Source organism: Schistocerca serialis, chromosome 10 (assembly GCF_023864345.2).
Source record: "Schistocerca serialis cubense isolate TAMUIC-IGC-003099 chromosome 10, iqSchSeri2.2, whole genome shotgun sequence".
NCBI lineage: Eukaryota > Metazoa > Arthropoda > Insecta > Orthoptera > Acrididae > Schistocerca > Schistocerca serialis.
This window is the reverse complement of record NC_064647.1, coordinates 149,330,808-149,358,442: the sequence shown is the minus strand read 5'-3', so window position 1 is coordinate 149,358,442 and position 27,635 is coordinate 149,330,808. Positions and strand designations below refer to the sequence as shown.

Below are 27,635 nucleotides of genomic sequence, written 5' to 3'. Positions count from 1 at the left end.
TTAAAGAACTGGAGTTGGTGTTAACATGGAGAGCTGTTGTGGATAGCTGTTATGGATATGTTTCTGTCTGCATCTGCCAATGCAAAATATGTGCCACAAGTTCTCTGTACTATGTGAACTGATGGTGCAGACATAGTAATGTTATTTTGAGTGGTGTTAATAATTATAAACTGTCTTTTCCTCAGGGAAATCAGCTCTCCGTATGTGGTAAAATCCCCCCAGGAACCATCGACCTCAGCTGGTGGTGTGGTGTGACTTGTGTGCTTCAACAATACAGATAGTCATACTGCAGGTGCAACCACAGTGGAGGGGTATCTGTGTAGGGGTCAAACAACCGTTTTGTTCCTGAATAAGGGCAGGAGCCTTTTCACTAGTTGCCGGGGCAATAGGCTGGATGATTGACTTATGTGGCCTTATAACATTAGCCAGTGTGGCCTTGATATACTGGCACTGCTAACAGCTAAAAGCAAGTGAAAATTGCAGCTGTTATTTTTTCCCAAAGGGTAGCTCTCCTGTATGTCTTGATGATAGTGGCATCCTCTTTGGTAAAATATTCCAGAGATAAATTATTCCCCCATTAGAATCTCTGGACATGCCTACTGAGGAGGGTGTAGTCAGGCATGCCACAAGTCAGTGGTGGTGGTGGTTAGTGTTTAACGTCCCGTCGACAACGAGGTCATTAGAGACGGCACAAGTCAGTGCATTGAGTGTTGGATCCCTTAATTGGGTAGGTAGGTTTCACAATTTGAAAAGGAAAATGAATAATTGTCTGTTACTTATAGTAGGAATCAGTGAAGAGCAGTGGCAGAAAGAATAGGAGTACTGGTCGGGTGAGTGCAGGGTTATCAACATAAAATCAAATAGGGATAAAGCAGAGGTGGGCCTAATAATGACTAAGAAAATGGGAAAGTGGGTAACTTTCTATGAACAGCATAATTAATTCATTATCTAAACCAAGACAGACAGGAAGCCAACTCTCACAACAGTAATACAAGTTTACATACCAACTAGCTCCACAGATGATGAAAAGATTGAAAGAATATATGACAAGATAAAGGAAATTTAATTGTGAAGGGTGACTGAAATGTGGTGGCAGGAAAAGGAACAGAAGGGAAAACAGTCGGTAAATATGGACTAGGGGAAAGGAAAGAAACAGGAAGCCACCTGGTAGAATTTGCACAAAGCATAATTTAATCATCGCTAAAACTTTGTTTAAGAATTGTGAAAGAATATTGTATCTGTAGAAGAGACGTGGGGAGATTGGAAGGTTTAAGAGTGACTGTATAATGGTAAGACAGAGATTTCAAAACCAGATTTTAAACTGTATGACATTTTTGGGGGCAGATGTGGACTAAGGACATAACTTATCGGTTATGACCAGCATATTGAAACTAGAGAAATTGTGAAAATGTGGGAAATGAAAGAGATGGGGCCTGGATAAATTGAAGAAACCAGAGGTTGTTGAGGGTTTCAGAGGGAGCATTAGGCAATGTTGGACTGAAACAGGGGAAAAGAATACAATGAATGATGAACGGGTAGGTTTGAAAGTTTAAATCAGGAAGGCAGCAGAAGATCACATAGGTAAAAAGCGAGGCCTAGTTGAAATTCCTGGATGACACAGAAGATACTGAATTTAATTTACAAAAGGAGTACATATATAAATGCAGGAAATGAATCAGGAGAAAGAGAATACAGGACTTTCAAAAATGAGATGACAGATAAGGTAAAATAACAAAGAAAGAATGGCTATAAGACGAACACAGAGCCCTAAAAGTATATTTGTATGGAAAGTAGCCTTGTATGGAATTAAAACATGAATGATAAGCAGTTCAGGCAATAACAAAATAGAAGCTCTTGAAATGTAGTGCTGTAGAACAATGTTGACAAGTAGATGGGTAGATCAATTGACAAGTGAGGGGCAACTGAACTGAGATGGGGAAAAAGAAATTTATGGCTCATCATGGTAAAAAGAAAACATCTGTTCGTAGGACATGTCTGAAGGCATCAAAAATTGACAATTTGATGTTGGAAGGAAGTGTGTGTCAGCGGTTGGAAAGGGGGGGGGGGGGGCGGTAGGGGATGAGATTGTAGAGGGAGAGCAAGGCTTGAATATATTAAGCAGGTTCATCTAGAAGTAAGTTGCAGTAGCTATTTGGAGATGAAGAGGCCTGCACAGGATAAACCAACATGGAGAGTTGCTTCAAACCAGTCTTCAGACTGATAACCACAACAACAGCAACAGCAGTATAATTTTAGATTGAGAGTTAATAGCACTTCACTATCATGAAATTCTGTCTCCATTATGAGATAATCACTTCTCAAGCACAGTAGCGATATATCTGCTCATAAAATGCTTGGTGCAAGTACTGTAGGTATAGTTCTATGTGATAATCGGAAATGACTGTACGCATTAGTTCCTTCCCTGGGCAGTAACAGCAGCACTGAGAGTGACTACTCCCATGAGGGATACTAGAGTGTATTGCAATAAACTGAGCTTCTACTTTGCATTGGAGGCTATATGCTTGATAGTTTTTGCTGAGAGATCCATTCACATTTTACTCCGCATGACCCTCTCAGATTTTCAGATGATTATTTGTAAATGCACACATCAAAAAAGTTATTAATCACCTTGGTTCCAAGAGTTCTGGAACATGTACAGAAAATTGGAATAGAGATCAACATAAACATCATTTCCGCTTTTTTTATTGCTCATCAAAACCACATGTTGCATGTTGTATCACCATACAGTGAGGCTTTCAGAGGTGGTGGTCCAGATTGCTGTACACACCGGTACCTCTGATACCCAGTAACACATCCTCTTGCATTGATACATGCCTGTATTAATTGTGGCATACCATCCACAAGTTCATCAAGGCACTGTTGGTCCAGATTGTCCCACTCCTCAATGACGATTTGGCATAGATCCCTCAGATTGGTTGGTGGGTCATGTTGCCCATAAACAGCCCTTTTCAATCCGTCCCACGCATGTTTGATAGGGTTCATGTCTGGAGTACATGCTGGCCACTCTATTCGAGTGCTGTCATTATCCTGAAGGAAGTCATTCACAAGATGTGCACGATGAGGGTGATGAAGACGAATGCCTCGCCAATATGCTGCCGATATGGTTGCACTATCGGTTGGAGGATGGCATTCACGTATCGTACAGCCATTACGGCGCCTTCCATGACCACCAGCAGCGTGTGTCAGCCCCATATAATGCCACCCCTAAGCAGCAGGGAACCTCCACCTTGCTGCACTCGCTGGACATTGTGTCTAAAGCGTTCAGCCTGACCGGGTTGCCTCCAAACACGTCTCCAGTGATTGTCTGGTTGAAGCCATATGTGACACTCATTGGTGAAGAGAATGTGATGCCAATCCTGAGCGGTCCAGTGGGCATGTTATTGGGCCCATCTGTACCACACACATCATGTCATGGTTGCAAAGATGGACCTCGTCGTCGCTATTGGGAGTGAAGCTGCGCATCATGTAGCCTGTTGTGCACCATTTGAGTCATAACATGACGTCATGTGGCTGCACACAAAGCATCATTCAACATGGTGGCACTGCTGTCAGGATTCCTCCGAGCCGTAATCCATAGATAGAGACTGTCTCTGTGATACAATATCCACAGTCAACATCTATCTTCAGGAGTTCTGGGAACTGGCATGTTGCAAAACTTTTTTGATGTGTGTAGCACTAAGTCTTCTCACACAGATGAGTAGTTAAATTTGAATAGAGAATCATTGTATGATATTTTTCTTAGTGTTTCTATTTACTTTGTTATTCAGGTTGATCAGGTTGCTGATGTCTGTAAGCAAAAAATGTGACCCTAATACGCTACTCTCAGTAGTGTATGTTTATGCCTATTATAAGACAATGCTGGTTGATGAAGAACTATGTGCATGTAGGTCTACACTTCAGCATACATTGGATTTAGCTCTTGAACTAGGTCCCTCAGACTATTCCATGATGTTCAGCATTTGGGCGAAATTTAGGAAATCAGGTATGTACTTAAAAAACTATGGAAAACAATGAATAATTTAATTTGTTGCTGTTGTGAATGCATCATAGTTATTGGATAATATTTTAATCATTGCACACAAATGATGGCATATCATTAGTCCAGTCATATCTGTCAGCTACTTGCACTAAAATATATAGTTAAGCCAGGTCTGTTTTGAATTCTCTGGAATGCCAGGCATCGATGAATCAGTTTCCATCAAGTTTTTTGTGCATGTTTCAATACATATTTTCCAATTCTACTTCAGTCACATGCTGCAGAAAAATATTAATGAGCAATAGTTCACATAATAAGATTGTAGAACTTAAAGGTGTATGAAAGTGATCAGTGAATGGCATATTTAAAATATGGATAGAGAAAATTTACTCACCATTTATATGCAGATGGAAACAAACAGGAAGACATAAAATTATTAACTTCCAGAACAAGGAGCTTCCTCTGACATAATGGGGGAAATGTTTGGAGAAGAGAGGAATGATGAGGCTTAAGAATACAGGGTAAGTCTCACAAACAGTCACTCTGAATTGTAGTCAAGGCTTACTAGACAGGATCAGGGAGAAAATTGATTGTGATTCTTCCTGTGCCTTTTTAAATGTCTTTCCTCCCAACTCTTTCCTCTCTTCAGATGGAAGGAAAGGGCTCTGGTTCCAAAAGTTAGCAGTGCTACATATTTTTAGCCTCACTTACATTCCCATGGGCCTACTCCACCCTATTTTCTGCTGCATCTTGACAATGCTGCTCCTTCCCTGCTTCAGTTAACAACTCAGACTTATCTAATGTTGAAACTTCCTGGAGATTAGAACTGTGTGTTGGACTGAGATTTGAACTAGAGACCTTTTCCTTTTGCAGGCAAGTGCTCTATTGACTGAGCTACCCGGGCACAACTCACAACCCGTCCTCACAGCTTTACTTCCATCAGTACCTCATCACTTACTTTTCAGAATTCACAGAAGCACTCCTGCAAAACTTGCAAGGCTAGCACTCCTGGAAGAAAGGATATTGTGAAGACATCAATTTGCCATAGCCAGGGGGTGGCGGGTGTTTCCAGAATGAAATTTTTACAGTGGAGTATGAACTGATATCAAACTTCCAGTTATCTGAAATGTAACTTTTGTTTTATCTTTTTACTGTTCCTCAAACATTTTCCATTTAAACTTTGTATACTTCACATTTCACAAAATGTATGAGTGATTCAATAATTACAAAGGGTACAGATCTTTATTCTTGCTGGCAATTATATTTTCTGCTTAGCATGCATTTCCATGGGAGAGCCTCAATGATTTCCTTTCCAAGTTCCCTGCCACACTGACTGTGATCAAAAGTCAAGCCACAAACTCTCACGAACTAAGCCATTTGATTATCCTACAGCAACATCCAGTTTGTCACACATTATAACACAAAACTATTTTTAGAAAATAGAAGAAAACTTAAAAGTACACAAGTTCCCAATACCTATGCACAGCGAAATTAGGACTAAAAATATTTCAGTTTCTTTCTTCAATATTTCTTCTACTTCAGTTTCTTCATATCTGAGTTCCCTAACATTTGAGGTGACAACATACAATCTTTCAAAATTCAATTTTTTAATAACTGCATTGTTTTATTCTTTCTCATGATTTTCCATGTGATTGTACTTTATGAAGAATCCGAGTAATGTGAAATCTCATTATGGGCTGCCAATCCATACCTAAATTTGTCAGGTATTAGTTAGTACCATATTCCACAGTTCATCTGCACAATATGTATGCATGACACAGAAAGGAGTGAGATATTCATCCATAAAAATCTTTGACAACTTACCCAGTGATGTGAAGAATCTAATCCATACGAGATCTGTTCAAAAAATTCCATAACTTTGTCCATAAAATTTTTCTGTGCTTACCTTTTAGTATTTTCTTTTATCTCCTCAATCATTGCAAATCATTGTCTCCTCAACGGGGTTTTCAAAATAAAAAACCATCCACAGGTGCCAAGTCTGGAAAGTATGGAGGATGAGGAAACACAGTTTATCATGCAACAGTCATGCACCAACAGGGGCGAATGTGCAAGTGCATTATCATGATGCAAGGGCCATGGATTGGAGAGCCTTTCCTGATCCATTGTGAAGATTGAACCTTGGTCTCAACATCATAACCATAGACCCATGTCTCATCACCAGTTATGATTTTCTTAAGGAACATCTCATTCTCATTTGCATGATCCAAAATCTCTTCACAGACTGTGAGGCAAAGGTCTGTCTGGTTTTGACCCATGAGCCTTGGGACAATCTTGACAGCAACACAAAACTTTCCAAGGTGCAGCATCAGAATTTCATGACATGATCTAACTGAAATGATATATTCTCTTGTAATCTCTCGGTAATCTCTCAGACAGTCAGTCTTTGATTGACATGCACAATTTTATAGATGTTCCTAACATGAGTGTCATCAGTATACATTGAAGAGCATCCTGAATGAGGGTCATCTTTAACTTTCCTACAATTTTTAAACTATGTGAACCATTTGTAACACCGAGTACGTCTTAAGCACATATCATCGTAGGCTTTCTTCATCCACTGGTGTGTCTCTGTAAATGTTTTCATGAGTTTCATGCACAATTTAATGCAAACGCTTTGCTCCTTTGGCTCTGCCATCTCGAAACTCATGAACTTTGCAATACAATGTTCTACTCAATACAGCACTGAACAATAACTAACAGATGTACAGTAATGAAACTTCCGGTAGTTACACATTAAACACAGGCATATGCAGGGACACCAGCCACATTTTGCTCCAACACACTATTGGCACAAAATTATGAATGTTCCAGAATTTTTTGAATGTACCTCATATTATAAATGTGAAAGTAATTCTGTCAATTAGCTTCCATGACTAAAATGTTGAACTGATTTTGGTGAAACATGGTATAGAATAGCCTGAACGTTGAGGAATAACATAGGCTATTTTAGAAAAAAAGTTATTGCACTGAGGGAAAAAAATTGTTATACAATTATTTTAATGTAATTTGAGTGCATATGTGTATCTGTATTATAGTGTACACATATTTTGTAACTTGTTATTTGACATATGACATATGGCTTGGGCTTGTAGCTTCTTTGATTAACTGTTGTGTGTTATCCTAGAGGGTCTTGTTGGGCCTGAGTGATGGAGCTGTTCACTTACTGCTGTTACATGTTTCCAATGTTGTTTTTTGCTTGGTGAACCATTAAGTATAAATTTCTTGTATATCCAAGTCACCAATGGCATATACATTTCTGGTTAAGTAGCATGTATGCCATGTGAGGTAGTCACAACAGATATTTTTGGAAGTACACTTGACTTTTTTTGACTAATAATTCTGATCAAAATGTAATTTCTGTTGATATTCACAGTTTTCACTTTGTTTCCATTTTTGTGCTAGCAGTGCAAAGATGATCCATGATTGAAACAGGTAGTGATTAAATATATTGTAAGACAGTGCATTTGTATCATGCATTTCTCCAAGAATGTCGATGGTGGGGAAGGGGAGGCAACTTTAGAAAGTGTGTAGTACAAGAGATTTACTGATTTGAAGAATATAATGCTAAAAATGAAGACCTAATTACTCTTTGAAAATATTATTTACTCTTTGTCTTTTGAACTTTATCGTATTTGTCAAAAATGTTCTACAAGGCAACACTTATACAATCCTCAGAGTGTTTAAACCATACTTCCGCACTGACATCAGTCGCAAGCCTGTCGAATTTTAGCAGCCAAGTGCCTTGTGTATCTTCTAGCTTCTGAAACTCTTGAAGACTTATGACGAAGGCTGTGAGGCTAGCCAATGTATTTGCGTATACAAATAGTGATTATTTATTTTCTTTTCTTGTCAGTTTAACACTGTCAGATAATTATAGAAAACCCATATTTTCTCTTAGTGCTGCTACCATCAGTCATCATAACAAAACTACTGATATGCATGCCGTGGTGGTCCAGTTGACATGTCACTGTCAGTATTCATGCCTTGACACAGAACTCTGCCGCATTATGTGTAGTTGTATTTCATTATGGCAAGCTACATGGGGATAGTAATCCCTCCCAGCATCCACCAGTATGTCCTCTTTACAGGAGTTACCCATCAACAGACTGGAGCAGAGTGTGGCAAAATATTCTATAAAAACTCTTACCATCACATGTAAGATCCACTTGGTTGGATATCTTCTCTGCAGAAAATGTCAGTTATAAGATAACCCATGCATAGATTCATTTGTTGTGATCAAAATCCAATGTGGTCATGGAAAAGGAAGAAATTGGCTTTAATTATCAGTTCAAGCCCTATGACCTTGGACATGAACACCATTTTCCAACTGTGCTGACACACATTCCCAGGGACAAAACACTGGTTGTATGCTTGGTACATGGAAATATTCATAAATCAGACAATTCAGACAACAGAGGAAAGGCACACACAGCACAGGCGTCACACAAAATTATAAACAGCACCATGTTGTTAAAACAGGCAAATACATTTATGATTCATTTTAAAAGAAACTGATGAGAAAAGACAGCAGCTTCCACCTATGTAACACCTGGTACCCTTGAGTATCCTCAAAGCATGATATGTTTCTGTGGAGATACATTCGTATCACAGCACCTGGAGAGCTTAGATCACAACACACAGGCGTGCTCCCTCCGTGTCAGTGGTGTACTGATCTCCACAGGGGCAGCACTCAGAGGATGGAAAAAACTGAGCTGTTGAAATCAATACTGGTAGTTCAGTTCAGAATAACTGGCATTTTTTGGTATTTCTTTGGTCTCATTTATAACAAGTGCTTTTTTTTTAATAATAACTGGGTAAAAAACTGAAATATCAATTAGCCGTAGCACAAATGTTAAATTTATTTGTTTTTAAATAAAACTTTTTGTAAATATGATTAATTGTCATTTGTAAAATTTGAATTGCTTTGAAATATTGCATTTTTATACAAATTTGAAAAAGAGGTCACTGCTATTTTAAGAACAATGTTGACAGAAAGATGAAACAAACACTTGGCATATGAATTGGTAGCATTGCTGAGACAACAACATACTTTTTACCAAGTAATGTGGCTTATAAAACGGTATGCATGTACATGCAGTATGCATGGTCCATATAGTAGTTTCTCACTTTTGTCACAGGATATCTATTGTATTTCAGAATTCTACCAACACTAGTCTGAAAATGTTTTATGAAATGATATAGCAATGAAGTACAATGCTTTATTTGCTTTAAAAGATTAAACATTTGTTTGCCATTTCTATGAAATAATAAAAGAGAAAGGAAATTATGGTAACACTAATAAATTAAAAACTTAACAATTCACTTGTAGTTTACAATAAAAATAGAAAGTAGCTGATCTGCTGCCAGTGTCTACATAATATGCTTTTATCTGGTTGTAGCCGTTCAACAAAGACAGCAGCTTCCACCTATGTAACACCTGGTACCCTTGAGCATGGTCAAAGGATGATATGTTTCTGTGGAGATACATTCGTATCACAACAACTGGAGAGCTTAGATCACAACACACATTTTTTAGGAGAGTTTCAAAAAATTAGAGTCAGTGTGATAATACTAGTGATTTTTTTTTTTTTTTTTTTTTTGTAGTATTCAACAGATTACCACTTTTTGAGGCAAGCAATGAAAGGTGTATTGACTAGATTTTCTTTTATGTGTTTTTTTAATTTAATATTTTGAATCTATGTATCTTAAAACTGAGGGAGTCAAAATGTTTCCATCTTTGTTCAATTTCTATGTATATTACAGGAAATAACACAGTTGTTGTGGTCTTCAGTCCGAAGACTGGTTTGATGCAGCTGTCCATGACACTTTATCCTGTGTGATCCTCTTCATATTTGAATAACTACCGCAACCTACATATTTCTGAATCTGCTTGCTGTATTCATCTGTTGATTTCCCTCTATGATTTTTACCTTGAACACTTCCCTCCAATACTAAATTGGTGATCCCTTGAAGTCTCAGAACATGTCCAATCAACCAGTCCCTTCTTGTGGTCAAGTTGTGCCACAAATTTCTTGTCTCCCTGATTCTATTCAGTACTTCCTCATTTGTTACATGATCTACCCACATAATCTTCAGCATTCTTCTGTAGCATCACATTTCAAAAACACTACTACTGTCTTCTCTAAAATGTTTTCATTCATATTTCACTTCTATACATGGCTACACCCCATATAAATTATTTCAGAAAAGACTTCCATACATTAAAATCTATAGTTGATGTTACCAAATTTCTCTTCTTCAGAAATGCTTTTCTTGCCATTGCCAGTCTACATTTTATATCCTCTCTACTTCAGCCATCATCAGTTATTTTGCTGCTGAAATAGCAAAACTTATCTACTACTTTAAGTGTCTCATTTCCTTGTCTAATTCCCTCAGCATCATATGATTTAATTCAGCTACATTCCATTATTCTTGTTTTGCTTTTGTTGAAGTTCATCTTATACCCACCTCAATTCACTGTCCATTCCATTCAAATGCTCTTCCAAGTCCTTTGCTATCTCTGACAGAATTACCATGTCATCAGCAAACCTTAAAGTTTTTATTTCTTTTCCTGGGACTTTAATTCTTACGCCAAATTTTTCTTTTGTTTCCTTTACTGCTTGCTCAATGTACAGTCTAAATAACATCAGGGATAGGCTCACTCCCTTTTCAACCACTGCTTCCCTTTCATGCCCCTCGACTCTTATACCTGCCATCTGGTTTCTGTACAAGTTGCAAATAGCCTTTCGTTCCCTGTATCTTACTCCTGCCACCTTCAGGATTTCAAAGAGAGCATTCCTGTCAACATTGTCAAAAGGTTTCTCTAAGTCTATAAATGCTATAAAGGTAGGTTTGCCTTTCCTCAACCTATCTTCTTAGAAAAGTAATAGTGTCAGTATTACCTTGCGTGTTCCTACATTTCTACTCAATCCAAACTGATCTTCCCTGAGGTTGGATTCTACCAGTTTTTCCATTCCTCTGTAAATAATTCATGGTAGTATTTTGCAACCATGACTTACTAAACAGGAAATACATATTTACTCGAATCTAAGCCGCACTTTTTTTTTTATTTTATTTTTTTTTTTTTTTAAAGTGGAAGTTCTGAAAAATGTTAGTAGGTGCCTCCACAACTAACTTCTGCCATCAAATATATGTAGTGCTACACAGGCATGCTTTGCAGGCACAAAGATAAATACTGGCGCCAAAACCTCTGCGTCAGTGAGTAAATTAAAAAAAAAGGTGGAAGGCGAGCTTTTTTCTCCGCCCCAAGTTTCGTCTACTGCATTTTCATACATGATCCAATGAAGTAAATACAAGGGATGTTTGTCAAAATGAACAACTCTACGTTCTGAATTTTTTCCTACCTATGAGAAGAGATGGTTGCTAATAGGAACTTCTATGAATTGTGAATCACATGCAGTATTCTCCTCACCCTAAGAATAGTACAAATGTAAGCATTTTGCCATGTATTGTTTCATGTTTGCTGCTATCTCATTTAAATCCTGTCTGCCTAATAAACTATGAAACTAGAGTGAGACAACAGCAAACTGGGAAGAATATACATATTGTGTCATGTTTATATTCGTATTATTCTTATGCCTAATAGTGATACAGTCAGAAATGAAGGACAGCATTTGACTAGATTTTTAAATCTAAGATGATTCTAATTACAGTGCAGAATGTAATGTACTAAAGAGGTGTTTGCAAAGATTTTCAAACAGAGAAAAATTTACACTAAACTCTCGTTCAGAACATCTTCTATCATATGCAGTCTATTATTTGGTTCTTGTTGATCATTATCAAAGAAAGCAGTAGTGTAAGCAACAACAAATAGCAGTCTCTTGCCATTGTTTTGCTAATGAGACGATTCCTCTCTCTCTCTCTCTCTCTCTCTCTCTTTTTTTTTTTTTTTAATTGTAAGCGGCGGTAGGGCACACAAAAGCAAGCCATGCCGCGAGCAGCGACAGGCCATAAACACTCATCAGAATGAGAGAAACAATGCATGACACAGTAGAGTAATGCATTTTCAGCGTAGAGTGAGGTAAACACCTATAACAAAGAGAACGGCACTTATCAGATCAAAGAAAAATAAGCAATCAGTTCAAACCAGACAAAGCACGTGAAAAAGGAAGGGTACCTGATGCATTGCAATGGCTACCTGGTAAAGCTTAACTACTAAGCTTACGACTCGATCCAAACTACTGTAGCTGTATCGTCATTCATTTGACCTAAATTGTGTCTCATATTACAATGGACCAACTTTGTTTCAATTTGGAGGTGCGGCCTAAAACTTTTCTCTCCCCTTGAATTTCGAGTCTCAAATTTCAGGTGCGGCTTCGATTCGGGAAAATTTTTTTTCCTTGATTTCGAGTCTCATTTTTCTGGTGCAGCTTAGATTCGAGTAAATACGGTAATAGGAATAAGAAACTGAAATTCAGTTTTTTCAGAAACTGGTTATTTTGAGCGGCTTTAACAGTAAGGTCAATTTGGCCTGGACAAAACCAACATGTCCAAAAACTGGTTGTTTCAGTGATAACTTCCATCCCTAGACTGAGTACTGCAACTCATGTCCTGCCAGTGCACTTTCCCCTCCATCTCAGCAGTGGAGCTGCCCATGGGTTCCATGGACCTGAGTTTGACTGAGGGAGGCAATAGCTGCCCAGGTCATCAGGGCTGCCTGCAAATGACAACAACATAACTTGCTAAAATATCACACCATTGTAAAAAAACAACTGTCTGATTACCTGGGAATTCAGACGAAAGGATGTGGGTTTTAAGGGAGAGGGTAAGGAGTCATTCCAATCCCGGGAGCGGAAAGACTTACCTTGGGGGGAAAAAGGGACAGGTATACACTCGCGCACACACACACACACACACACACACACATATCCATCCGCACATATACAGACACAAGCCATATATATATATATATATATATATATATATATATATATATATATATATATATATATATATATATATATCTAAAAAGAAAGATGATGAAACTTACCAAACAAAAGCGCTGGCAGGTCGATAGACACACAAACAAACACAAACATACACACAAAATTCAAGCTTTCGCAACAAACTGTTGCCTCATCAGGAAAGAGGGAAGGAGAGGGGAAGACGAAAGGAAGTGGGTTTTAAGGGAGAGGGTAAGGAGTCATTCCAATCCCGGGAGCAGAAAGACTTACCTTAGGGGGAAAAAAGGACAGGTATACACTCGCACACACACATATTGTGCGAGTGTATACCTGTCCTTTTTTCCCCCTAAGGTAAGTCTTTCTGCTCCCGGGATTGGAATGACTCCTTACCCTCTCCCTTAAAACCCACTTCCTTTCGTCTTCCCCTCTCCTTCCCTCTTTCCTGATGAGGCAACAGTTTGTTGCGAAAGCTTGAATTTTGTGTGTATGTTTGTGTTTGTTTGTGTGTCTATCGACCTGCCAGCGCTTTTGTTTGGTAAGTTTCATCATCTTTCTTTTTAGATATATTTTTCCCACGTGGAATGTTTCCCTCTATATATATATATATATATATATATATATATATATATATATATATATATATATATATATATATATATAATTTTGTTAAATTTATCTTTGTGCTTAAAATTGTGCTTCATGATGAGCTCTGGAAGACACAATGCATAAATGAATGAACAACTACACTTCCCAGTCACATTAAGGTGATCACCCATAAAAATCCTGAATAACCACTTTTGCTGTGCGGACTGCTGCGAGACCTGCAGGAAAAAACTCAGTGAAAATACCAACAGGGATGTGGAGCCAGGTCACCTCCAGTGCTGTGGCCAGCTGTTCTAGGTTTATTGGTAGAGGATCTGCTGTGTGTACAGCTAGATTGAGGTGTTACCACGCATTCTTGATTGGGTTTAAATCTGGGGAGTTTGGTGGCCAAGGGAGACTGGTAAACTCATCCTGGTGCACATCAAACCATGCAAATACACTGCAAACTGTGTAACATGTTGAATTACCTTCCTGCTAGATGTCATCATGCCAACGAAAGACAAACTGCTTGTAGGGATGGACATTGTCTCGAATGATGGATTCGTACTTCCGGAATGAAGATGTCACCCAGGAAATGCCCTAAAAACATTCCCCAGGCCATATCGCTCCATCCTTGTTGCAGGGTGTTTGCTTTCAGACTTTTACACTGTTTACGCTAACGGCCATCTTTTCGATGGAGTGTAAAATTTATCTGCAAAGGCCACCTGTTGCCACCCACGGGATATACAATTGTGGTATTAGCATAAAAACTTCAGCATTCATCACCAGTGAACATTAGTCATCATGGGTGCATGAACCAAGTGCCTGCTGCTGAGATCCATACACAACAACATTCACTGAATGGTCATCGGGAAGACACTGTTGGTAGCGCCTTGGTTCATCTGGGCAGTCACTTGCTCCATAGTTGCATGTCTGTTCACCCACACACAACTATGCAGCTGCCGTTCACCCCTGTCATCTGTGGCCCATTGTGCACCACAGCTACCTCGTCACCAGGTTTGGACATCGTCATTTTACCATGCACAGTACACTTTAACCACAGTGACATACAAACAGTTTACAAACTTAACCATTTCAGAAATGCTTCCGCCCTTGGCCCAAATGCTATTGATCATGCCTTTTTTGGCATCTGATAAATCGCTCCTTTTCTGCATTGCGACTACAGCTGCACTGTTTTCCAGATCCCTGCAATGTGCTTTATATACCCTCTGCTGCTAGTGTTACCACCTGGTGCCTGTGAATGATTACTGCACATCGCTGTGAAACACACGCAGTGGTCACATTACTGTGACTGGACTGAGTATTTCCTGTACCCTTTGTATTACCTTTTCTGCAGTTGGAACAAGTGTTTATTTTCATCAGTAAAAATACTTTTTACTGTTTCTTTATGTTTCCCATCTTGCTTTTTCCCCAATAAGAAACTTTCTGGAACTCAGAAAGCTGTTGGATGTCTCAGTTCTGTTCAACTTCTATCTGCTATTAAGGAGAAAGTTCTCTTAATGCAAAGGTAAAAGCAAAAATGGTTATCTGTATTTGTGGTAAACTAATAGCAGAAAATATTCCGTATTATTGTAGCTATTTTGGCTGTACTATTGAAGGCAGGAGGCCATAAATGTAAAGTTCAACTTACAACCCAATATAGATATTAGAATTTGTAATTTTTAAGTAATTTGTAATATCATATTTTACTTAATAATTTTATTCTACAATTATCATCAATTTTGTAGGACTGTCTGGAGAAGGACTGACTGGAGAAGGAGTGCAAAACCAGCAAGAAGAAACTGCTCAGGATGATTTGATTGTTCCAGAAATGTTAACACCAACACCACTCGCAAAGCTATGCCGTATCTTAGTCCGCAAACATTACTCTCTATCAGCTCTGAGGAAATATGATATGCCTAGCATTGTAAATGATTTCCTGAACTATATGTTCTGATTTTGGGCTCTCTTTTGAAAATATAATTTATCTGCTGAGAAAAAATTATATTATATTACACAAAATACACTCTATGTTTCCAGTATATTGTGATATTAAGGATTGATGTTCAGAATTTCCATTCTCATTTTACATGGGGTGAAAATAGAATTTCATGTTAGCATGAGATGTGATATATTGTGTAGCAACATAATGTTATATATAAAATGTATGACGTGTGTGTGTGTGTGTGTGTGTGTGTGTGTGTGTGTGTGTGTGTGTCCTCTGGTTAATAACCATCATCACAGTATAAAAGTTCATATAATATTTATGTGTCATGTGATTGTCAATATGTCAGTGAGATAACTTGATACATAACTGATATATCAACTTTTATACTGTCTTGATTACTATTAAAGTTATTCTGAACTCTGAAAATGAGTTATTCAAGAAATACAGTTGAACAAAAATAGTTATATGTTGCAGATTTTGTGTGTCTGTCCAGTTTGAATGATGTGCCCTGCTTCAAAAAAACTTCAAAAAGTGTTTCATTATTTTACTGCTAATAACATTATTCCTGACTCTGTAATTTGGTTGTTTCAAGTAGTTTTGGATAAAAATAGTTGTATGTTGCAGATTTTGTGTGTCTGTCCATTTTGAATCATGAAGTTATTCCATGAAAAGTTCCAGGCCATAAGTATTTGTTGTATGTCATTGGAAGATTCTGTGAACTGTTAATGCATTGACAAATGGCTGGAATGGTTAGAAAATAAATAGAAAACTGTTCCTGGTATTTGTTGTTGCATGTCCACGGTAATAATTTGTTTTAACTCTTTACGAGACTATTACATGTCAGTATGGGAAATGATCACAAACTGGTTGTCCAAAATGTGCCATTTATTTGACAAGACATGTTTTGGGATGGTGATCTGGTTATTAAGTTCTATAAAGCAAGGAAAACATGATTTACTACTCCACATCATGTAACATAATAAAAATTAATACTCGTTGAGGCCCAATCAAAAATTATAAACAAGTAATTAACATGCATTATGTAACATAAGATTGTAAGTTTAATAATGTGAAGTAATGATTTGTATTTTACATGTTTTATAGAACTTGATAATGGGATCATGTCAACCTGAAACATGTTGTGTTAAATAACTGAACATTTTGGATGAGTGATGCACAATAATGTCTGTACTGTTATTGTGATACAGTTGTACTGTGGCTACACAACAGATAATTGTAGATATCTTGTGTCTTGCCAGGACAGTGTTAATGTATAGAGAAAGGTTTTGAGCAACTCTCAATTCACAAAAATGATGTAGCTTGTTTGTGCAAAAATGTGTCTGCTGCAACTGAATTATTAGCTATCAGTTTAAAATTGCTTTCTTCTCTATTAGCAGATTACCGCTTAATCAGACTGAGCATGAATATGTGTATGCACTATATTCAATATGTTTTTTTATTCATTTAATGAAGTGCATAAAAAATTGTACACCAGATAACAGATTTAGAGCAGCTATGGAATCAGGTGAGAAAGCTTAGGAGCAAGTCAGAAATCTGAATAGCATTGGTTTTAACATTCTTAAAATATCTTACTGAAATAGTTATATGCTTGAGTGAACATGAAGAGACAACTATTTTTCAGCATAGTATTTGTTTAAAATTAATATAATACAAGTAAAGGCTAAACTGCTGTATGACAAATTTGAAATGGATGAAGGAAAGTTGATAGCATAGATAGAATATCAGACTAAAGAAAAGTTAACATGTTTCTTATTCATAGAGTGTATATACTATACGAGAATAAGAGAAATTAAACAATTGTTCCATGCTGTAAAACAGTCTGAGAAACTGAATCAATAGGTTGCAAGGAGATTAAAATTTCTGTGCTGTAGGATAGTTCATGGCATTGTCCAAACTGACTGTAGAAAGCAGAAATTAAAGTAGCTTGAAGGAGATTCACTTGAGAAACATTACCCGAGATATGCTTTTAAATCCAATAGTTTAGTGAGAACAGTTACACAAAGTAGTTATGGCAATAAACTGTTATTTTAGTAGGATGTACAAGGGCATATTGTACCAAACATCCTTATTATCAAAGCATACTTTAAGACAAATTTATGTTTCCGGGTAGTGAACATACAGCACTCTTCCTTGAATTAGTTTCATTTTACAATATGTGTCATCCAGTTACTTCTAATCAGATACCAAGTACGTGTGTCCCTGCCTGAGCAGAACATCATTGTAGAATACAAAGAAGAAGTAAGTTCTGATGTTACTACACAGTTAATAATTGTGAACTGGTAGTCGCTTTTTGTAAATGATATGGAAAAGTACTGACTTAGAGTCAAATTAAGAATCAAAAGTTTTCCAGGGTCCTGAAGGTTCAGGATCATTCACCATTATAACTTGTTATTAACAAAATACATATTATGGGACAATATTATGAAAAGGATAGTTGCTACTCACCATATAGTGGAAATGCTGAGGTGCAGAAAGAACAACAAAATGACTGTTGGAAAGTTGGCTTTCGGACAACAAGACCTTTGCCAAAAATATACAACACACACATACACACACATGCGTGCAAACGGAACTCGCACACACATGACCATGGTCTCTGGCAACTGTAGCCAGACTGGAGTCTATGAATTTATAGAAATCTCTTGAAAATGGCAATGCAGCCAAAATAAGCTTATCGGCTAACTGTACAATTCTTGAATAAAGCATCATAAATAACAGCAATCTGGTATAACATACAGTGTGATTATAATTAAAGTTAAACTTTCAAACTGCTGTAGAAATACCAACACTGGTTAGAATGACATCAAATTGCAACAGAATATTATCGGAGAAGGGGGAAAACATATGGCAGAAGAAAAATAAATAGTTATAAAATGTAGCAATAGATGCCACTATAAGCATCATAATTTAATAGTGGTCGACTACAAATGACAAATGAATCATACAACAATGCCTAAGGTGTACGTTTGACATTAAACAAACTGTATTACTCAGTGTGCATGAATGTACAGGTGTGATACTGTTAGTTACGTAAGCCCATCCACTGTGGCAAGTTCATATCATATTGGATGAGAAAAATTGTTTTTTTAATAGTCGTGAGGCCAAAAACCACATAAAAAGCATTGCTCACATCAGTTTTTAATTGTCCCGAGGCTAAAAACTTTGTAAAAACCATCTATCACATTGGTTTTTAATTCTCATGAGGCCAAAAACTGCAGAAAAAGCATCATTCACATCAGTTTTTCGTTGTCCTGAGGCCAAAAATAACATAAAAAGCATCACTCACATTGGTTTTCAATTGTCCTGTAGCAAATTACCACATAAAAAGCATCAATCAAAATCAAATCAGATTATTAATTTCTGTGTGACTAGCACAAAACATGTTCAGTATGCTGTCCACCATTTTCTGCAACAAGTTGAAATCAAGAAACAGCTTGTTCCACAACTGATCGAAGTGTTTCCGGGGTCATGTGCAGAATGTGTTGTGCAATGCATGCCTTCAATTCAGCTAACTTTATGATCAGAACACTGAGCACAGCATCCTTCAGATAGCCCGACAGCCAGAAGTTACAGGGATTCTGGGGCAGCCAGGCTGTAGGGAAATGGCGGCTGATAATTCTAGCATTTCTGAAATGGTGCTTCAGCAGCTGCTTAACTGGATCTGCAATGTGTGGAGGTGTGCCACTTTACATAGAAATGATCCCATCCACACATCCATGCTGTTGGAGAGCTGCAATGACATTCTTGCGCAAAAGACACTCATAGCGTTTACCAGTGACAGTACAGGTAACGGGACCGGAGGCACCTGTCTCTTCAAAAAAATATGGCCCTATGATAAGTGACACTGTAAACCCACACCACACAGTGATCTTTTCAGGATGAAATGGTACTAGTTGATTTGCAGGTGGCTTTCCTGTTGCCCACATTTGACAATTCTGTGCATTGACTTCTCCTGTCAGATGGAAGTCGGAAGTTTCTCCCCTCTACCAGGTTGCACACCAAAAGAACCCGTCTTTTTGAATTTACATGTCATTTTCTACAGACGCACAGCAGCCATTGGACCAATGCCTTTGCTCAAACCCTTCAGTGTATGGAACTTCTGCAGAGCAATATGTGCACAGTCATCATTCTTGTAATACAGCTTTATGAGCAGAGTGTAATCCTGCATTGAGTCAGTCATGGCGAATGTCACAGATGCGAAAGGAGGAAAAGCCATGTACCCGGCATGTTTATACCAACTTCAATGGGTTGTGTGCATGACAGGTGTTTTCATTTACTTATTCTGACACATACAGCGCCATCTATTGTCCAATTTTCACATTTTTTTTTTCTTCAGCCATACATTTTACCCCTCCTCTGATAATATCCCACTGCAATTTGATGTCATTCTGACCAGTGGTGTAATTTCTACAGTGTTTTGAAAGTTTAACATTAATTATAATCATCTTGTACAGAAACTGTCCTTAAATATATGTACTATACTGCAGGCCCTGAGGAAAACAAAATCTCAGTAGTAGCATATTTGCCATTTGTTCCATCCTAAAAATGTTGAGGAAGTTATTAGTAATTTCTCCCTCAGTATCTGTGTTAATATTCATATATTAGTTTTGGAGACTCTTTGCTGGACTTCAGTCAGTTTGTTGAACAAATGACTACATTACAGTTAGGTAAGTGGTACTCCAGCTGTGTCTCTCTGTTGTGAGGCCATGCCTCAGTATCTGTGGTCAAAAGTGTGCTAACTGGGTAATGTTCATGATGTCACAATGAAGGCATGTAAGTTTGTAACTGATGTCATCAATAAAATTTGTCTGTAACTCATCTTTTGATGCAAATGACGTCACTCACATGTTGCTGTGGATGGAGACTGCAGTCACTTTGCCTTTGAGGAGTTTACTGAAGGTCTTTGGCCAACATCTGACATCCTGGAATAGTCTGGAATAAGGACGCTGTAAGGATGGACAAATGATGTCACTGTGTAACGAGACATATTCTCATACTCACACTCTGCCAGTGCTTTAATGTGTTGTTTCACTTGCTGCACTAAAACCAGTCACTTGTTTGGGGTAGGCATGGTTGTTGGTAGGACAAAGTCTGCTGGGAGCATGGGGAATTCCCCACATAGTACCTCTGCAAGGGAAGCCTGTCAAACTTATTTAAGGACACCAAACAATACCCATGGTAATACTTCTGTCCAAATATGAGCACGACACATGAGTGTGGCCTTAAGTACAATGCAAACATTCTTCTACACTGTTACTTTATGAGTGGTAATCCATCATTTGAATTTGTGTGGTGCCACACAGGTGCCAGAATATGTCAAAGAGGGCAGACTCAAATTGTCATCCTTGGTCACTGGTGATCGTCTCAGGGCAGCCGACCGTGACACACGTGTCTCAGTGAAGGCAGAGGTGGCAGATTCTGCTGTGATACCCTTAATAGCTACTGCTTTGACACGGCACAAGATGCAGTCGATGACTGACCGTTTGTATTTGAAGCCTTCCAATTTTGGAAGGGACCTGATGAAGTCCAGTGCATGTGCCAGAATCAGGCACAAAGTACATCAAAGTGCCCAAAGCGGTGGTTGTACATGACGTCCAGCCTTGCTGTGTTGACATGGCACACAAGTCTGCATCCAGGTATGAGAGCCCCATCTGATGTTTGGCCTTATGAACCATTCGGTTCACACACTGCGGTTTGGTGAATGTGATCGAAGATCGAGCAATGTTGGAATGATGTGTCTCGCTGTTGTGTGAGACATCACACAGTAAACAAATGTCGGTGCTTGGCATCACTCACTGTTCAATGAGTAGGTTTGAAGCATTGTTGTCAATTAAGTCTGTGACTAATGGATCGAGTTCTTGTTCATGAGCAAGGCTGGTGTTGTCGAACTGGCGTAAGATGGTGTTCATGCAGAAGAGGTAACTATAATGATATCATCAGCACTGCACAGTTGTTGAACATTGGTTGTATATATTGATATGAGATTAAATGAGTAGTCCAGATGCAAAAGTTGCTAAATGCATTTTTTGTCGATTTTGAGTTTTGCACATGCCATATAGAGTTTTTCAGCTCCTACATGATGGAAAGGGTATCAGGATTCAAAACCTGCAATAAACTGTTGGAAGTAGCTATAGAAAATCATGTTAAGTTGAAAAAGGCACTAACTGCACGTTGTCTTTGGGTGCAAAGCCTGCTAAATGTGCAGTGTTTACAAAACCTGCCAAGTTCGACAGGCACAGCAGTCATCGTGCTGCGTCTGAATGCAACGCATGCCAACTGACATCAGACTTATCAATCTAGGCATTCAAAGCTACCTTTCAGTTTGTTACAATTAGGTGGGATATTTTTCTAATTAGAGTTAGGTTGGCTGTGCTGTAATCAATGCAAAACCAATGTTGAAGCTCTCCCTGCTGATGCTTTGTCAAAATATACGCCAGTAAGCACAGTTCAGCTGATCAGCAAGGTGTTTGTTGACGTATTTGTGTGAGTGTTTTGAAGAAAATGAGTGATTTTGTGGACAGTTCAAATGCAAAAGATGGTACAAACAAAGTGGGAATAATTGAAGTAGAAGGAATTCTGCAAGAAGTCAAGCCCATCATAGTAGCTGCAAATGACCAGAGAGAGACTGAGGGAGGCAGTCCCTCCCTGAAAATTAAGAGGCATGCTGATCGGTGGAAGAGAAATATCTTTAAAACAGAATCTTTAAAACAAAATCCCACCAATTTAGTGGACTTTCCTGCAGAACTGAAACTGGTAGTTATCTGCCAACAAAGTAAGAGTGTAGTGCATAGCAAAACTGAAAAAAATTGTTTAATGCAGTAGATCTCACAGGGAGCAGCAAGGAGTGCATGCGATCACGTGTAGTTGTGCGTTGCAGGATTGCTCCCAGTTTCTTTAACAGGAATTATCCATTGGGGAGGATTTCGAGCAACCACTGGGAGAGGGGATGTTGGCAGTAAAAATGAAATTTTCTGTAAATCATGCTGTTTAATGACACCTTTTTATATTCCCTACTAGATTTTTGAACTTTGTTTGTCATGCTTATTATCACTTTTATATTATCAGGGTGTACAGTGTTCTGCCTACTTTCCAAGACCAGTGATGTGGTTAACATCCACACCCTCCTGTAGTCACCATTTACTGCTTCTACATACTTATGCATGGGAATTTGTTTCAGATAAAAATCCAAGGCCTTCCCAAAGATCCTTGATTGTAAATATCCCTTCAGAAAACTAAAATGTAGCAAACTTACTATGCAGGACATCAGAAAAATTCAGCACATGTTTTACCACAAAAGAACAAGAGAGTGCTTGAGCAACTAGTTATCTCAATATGTCTCTACCACAGTCGCCTAAAAGAAAATCTGGCGAAGACAGAAAAGGAAACAAAGCCTCATCATCAATTTATCTTTGCCAAAAAATGGGGGTGTGGAGATAGAAAATGTTACTGTTTTCAAAGCAGCTTTCTTGCCAATTTTAGAAATTAAGAAAGATATCTTACCAGTCCCACCCCATGAAGTGTGAACCTTGCTGAAGGTGGGGAGGCTTGTGTGCCTCATTGATACAGATAGCTGAAACGTAGGTGCAACCACAATGGAGGCATATCTGTTGAGAGGCCTTTTCAGCAGTTGCAGGTACAACAGTCTGGATGACTGACTGAACTGGCCTTGTAACATCAACAAAAACAGCATCACTGTGCTGGTACTGCATACGGCTGAAAGCAAGGGAAAACTAAAGCCGTAATTTTTCCCGAGGGTGTGCAGCTTCACTGTATGGCTATATGATGATGGCGTCCTCTTGGGTAAAATATCCCCCCTTTTGGATCTCCATGTGGAAACTACCCAGGGGGATGTTGTTATCAGGAGAAGCAGAACAGGTGTTCTACGGATCGGAGCGTGGAATGTCAAATCATTCAATCGGGCAGGTAAGTCAAAAGATTTAAAAAGGAAAATGGATAGGTTAAAGCAAAAGATATAGTGGGAATTAGTGAAGTTTGGTAGCAGGAAGAATAGGACTTCCGGTCAGGTGAATACAGAGTTATAAATACAAAATCAAATAGGGGTAATGCAGGAGTAGGTTTAATAATGAATAAAAAAAATATGAGCACGGGTAAGTTGTTATGAACAGCTTGGTGAGCGCATTATTATAGCCAAGATTGATGTGAAGCTCACACCAACCACAGTAGTACAAATTTATATGGCAGCTAGCTCCACAGATGATGATGAGATTGAAGAAATGCATCATGAGATAAAAGAAATTATTCAGATAATAAAGGGAGAAGAAAATTTAATAATGTGGGATTGGAATTCGATAGTAGGAAAAGGAATAGAAGGAATAGTAGTAGGTGAATTTGGAATGAGGGTAAGAAATGAAAGAGGAAGCTACCTGGTAGAATTTTGCACAGAGCATAACTTAATTGTAGCTAACGTTTAGTTTAAACATCATGAAAGAAGATTGTATACATGGAAGAGGCCTGGAAACGCTGGAAGGTTTCAGATTGATTATGTAATGGTACGACAGAGATTTAGGAACCAGATTTTAAATTGTAAGACACTTCCAGGGGCAGATGTGGACTCTGACCACAATCTGTTGGTTATGAACTCTAGATTAAAACTGAAGAAACTGCAAAAAGATGGGAATTTAAAGAGATGGGACCTGGATAAACTGAAAGAACCAGAGGATATAGAGTGTTTCAGAGAGAGCATTAGGGAACGATTGACAAGAACATGGGAAAGAGATGCAGTAGAAGAGAAATAGGTGGCTTTGAGAGACGGAATTGTGGAGGCAGAAGAGGATCATATAGGTAAAAAGATGAGGGTTAGTAGAAATCCATGGGTAACAGAGGAAATATTGAATTTAATTGCTCAAAGGAGAAAACATAAAAATGGAGTAAATGAAGCAGGACTAAATGAAGCAGGTGAAAAGGAATATAAATGTCTCAAAAATGAGATCGACAGAAAGTGCAAAATCTCTAAACAGGGATGGCGAGAGGACAAATGTAAGGATGTAGAGGCATGTATCACTGGGGGTAAGATAGGTACTGCCTAAGGGAAAATTAAAGAGACCTTTGGAGAAAAGAGAACCACCTATATGAATGTCAAGAGCACATATGGAAAACCAGTCATAAGCAAAGAAGGGAAAGCAGGAAAGTGAAAGGAGTATTAGAGGGTCTGTGCAAGGGCGATGTACTTGAGGGCAATATTATGGAAATGGAAGAGGACGTAGATGAGATGGGAGATATGATACTGTGTGAAGAATTCAACAGAGGACTGAAAGACCTAAGCTGAAACAAGGCCTCGGAGTAGCAACATTCTGTTAGAGCTACTGATAGCCTTGGGAGAGCCAGCCATGACAAAACTCTTCCATCTGGCTAGCAAGATGTATAAGACAGGTGAAATACCCTCAGACTTTAAGATCAATATTATAATTTCAATTCCAAAGAAACAGGTGTGAAAATTACCAAACTATGAGTTTAATAAGTCACGGCTACAAAATACTAATACGAATTCTTTACAGACAAATGGAAAAACTGGTAGAAGCTGACCTCGGGGAAGACCAGTTCAGATTCCGTAGAAATGTTGGAACATGTGAGGCAATACTGGGCCTATGATTTATCTTAAAAGATAAAGTAAGAAAAGGCAAACCTACGTTTCTAGCATTTGTAAACTCGGAGAAATCTTTTGACAATGTTGCATGGAATACTCTCTTTCAAATTCTGAAGGTGAAAGGGGTCAAATACAGGGAGCGAAAGGCTATTTACAATTTTTACAGAAACTAGATAGCAGTTATAAGAGTCGAGGGGCATGAAAGGGAGGCAGTGGTTGGGAAGGGAGTGAGGCTGGGCTGTAGCCTATCCCCAATGTTATTCAGTTTGTGTATTGAGCAAGCAGCAAAGGAAATGAAAGAAAAATTTAGAGTAGGAATTAAAATTCAGGGAGAAGAAATAAAAACCTTGAGGTTTGCCAATGATATTGTAATTCTGTCAGAGACAGCAAACGACTTGGAAGAACAGTTGAATGGAATGGACAGTGCTTTAAAAGGAGGATATAAGATGAACATTAACAAAATCAAAACAAGGGTAATGAAATGTAGTGAGATTAAATCAGGTGATGTTGAGGGAATTAGATTAGGAAATGAGACACTTAAAGTAGTAGACGAATTTTGCTATTTGAGGAGCAAAATAACTGATGTTGGTCGAAGAAGAGAGGATATAAAATGTAGACTGGTGATGGCAAGGAAAGCGTTTCTGAAGAAGAGACATTTGTTAACATAGAGTATAGATTTAGTTGTCAAGAAGTCTTTTCTGAAAGTATTTGTATGGAGTGTAGCCATGTATCGAAGTTAAATATGCATGATAAACAGTTTAGACAAGAAAAGAATAGAAGCTCTTGAAAAGTAGTGCTAGAGAAGAACGCTGAAGATTAGATGGGTAGATCATGTAACTAATGAGGAGATACTAAATAGAACTGTGGAGAAGAAGAATTTGTGGCACAACTTGACTAGAAGAAGGGATCATTTGGTAGGACGCATTCTGAGGCATCAAGGGATCACCAATTTAGTAGTAGAGGGTAAAAATCGTACAGGGACACCAGAAGATGAATATCCTAAGCAGATTCAGAAGGATATAGGTAGCAGTAGTAACTCAGAGATGAAGAGGCTTGCACAGGATAGAGTAGCATGGAGAGCTGCATCAAACCAGTCTTTGTACTGAAGAATACAACAACAACAACAACAACAGGTTACTGGTTGTACCACAAAATTTTAGACCAAGACGCAGTTTCCACTGAGACAGGAGAAGACGACAGAAGGACCAAACTGTATGAAGCAAGAAAAATCACATTAAGAAGTTCATCCACGTATAACGTCACAACTCATGAGGGACCAAAACCCACATCTGTTTAAGCAGTGAACTGAGCATAACGAACACATGGACCATATATTGTAAAGAAAACTCTGAAAAAATTTGCAAATGCTATTATTACAGGAGCATATTTGGTTTTGGTGCCTCATATATTGATATCTGCTCCACATGTTGATCACTGAAAAATCAAGTGCCAAAACAGAGAGCCTGCAAATCTGACTCAAAGTCTACAAAATGGGAGCTGATGTGCTCTACACAAAGCTGAAAGAAAATAATGAGGGTGATATAACTCCTCTGCTACAACTGTTAAAAGAATCTAGTACTATCAAAGGTGGCACACTAAGAGGTCAATTATTCCCTTCAAATGTACCCTTACAACTTAACAGTCCACCAGGGTTCTTCAGAGTCCCCCCAGAACATAGACATAGTATTTTTGAAGGAGCAAAAAAAAAAAAAAAAAAAAAAAAAAAAAAAAAAAAAAAAAAAAAAAAAAAAAAAAAAAAAAAAAAAAAAAAATCGTTGTTTTCTGACAGAATAAAAACAGTACGATGATCAGCCTGCTATATCACTGGTTTTTTCTGTAATCTCCCAACAATCTACAAGAACTGTAGTTCCCAATAATGGGCCACTCATTTATCCCACCTGACAGAGTTTTTGGTTACATTGAAAGACATCTTCCGAAGTTTAATGCCTCTGAAAACCCATCTGTGTACATTCTGCACATTGAGAATTTTGCAATGGTTGTATGTCTAGGATAAAATGAATGTCCTGTTCAAGACTGATAAGAATACATGAAAGGCTCAGTGAAAGGTACTGGTAACTGGCATTTCCTGATTCTGAAAGCCAAAAAACTAGTTTGCACAAAAATAAAAAAGAAGATCATTTGTCTATTTCCTTGAGAGACCTTCCACAATTTTGAACCTCAAGAGGGGAAGACCATCCCGAAAAGGGGAAAAAGTTTCAGCAAAGCAAACAGCCCAATACCAGTCACAGCTGGTGTAGAGCTTTTAGAAGCCAAACTCAGAAATGTCAAAAACCTTTTGGAGCTCCACTTTGATGAAGACAGTGCACCTAAGAAGAAACTGAAATTCTACATCAAGGTGTTTGACAAGCAGGAAGGCATTGCTTGAGTCGCTCCTGCCACTGTCAACCCTCAGAACATGGAGGAAGCCAGAAGCAATTTTGAGTTGATGGACAGTGTTGAGGTCAACCTCACTTAGAAGCAGTTTTCAGCTAATTTCTTTTGCTGGAATTTATTGTCACTGTTTTACCTAAGATACAA

The 27,635-nt window shown here is 38.2% G+C and overlaps 1 protein-coding gene across 4 annotated transcripts in view; it reads left to right on the top strand.

The window, feature by feature from the left end:
* Window positions 1-20,307, top strand: part of LOC126424923 (ankyrin repeat and SOCS box protein 3-like) — a 212,186-nt gene extending 191,879 nt beyond the window's left edge. For 3 of the 4 annotated variants that reach the window (XM_050087767.1, XM_050087766.1, XM_050087768.1), the window contains exons 11-12: window positions 3,789-4,003; window positions 15,273-20,307. In XM_050087767.1, the coding sequence (XP_049943724.1) occupies window positions 3,789-4,003; window positions 15,273-15,481 (424 nt within the window). In that variant the 3' untranslated portion in view covers window positions 15,482-20,307. The remainder of the gene's footprint in view (window positions 1-3,788; window positions 4,004-15,272) is intronic. The other variant, XM_050087769.1, reaches the window with a different exon arrangement.
* Window positions 20,308-27,635: the final 7,328 nt, after the last annotated feature.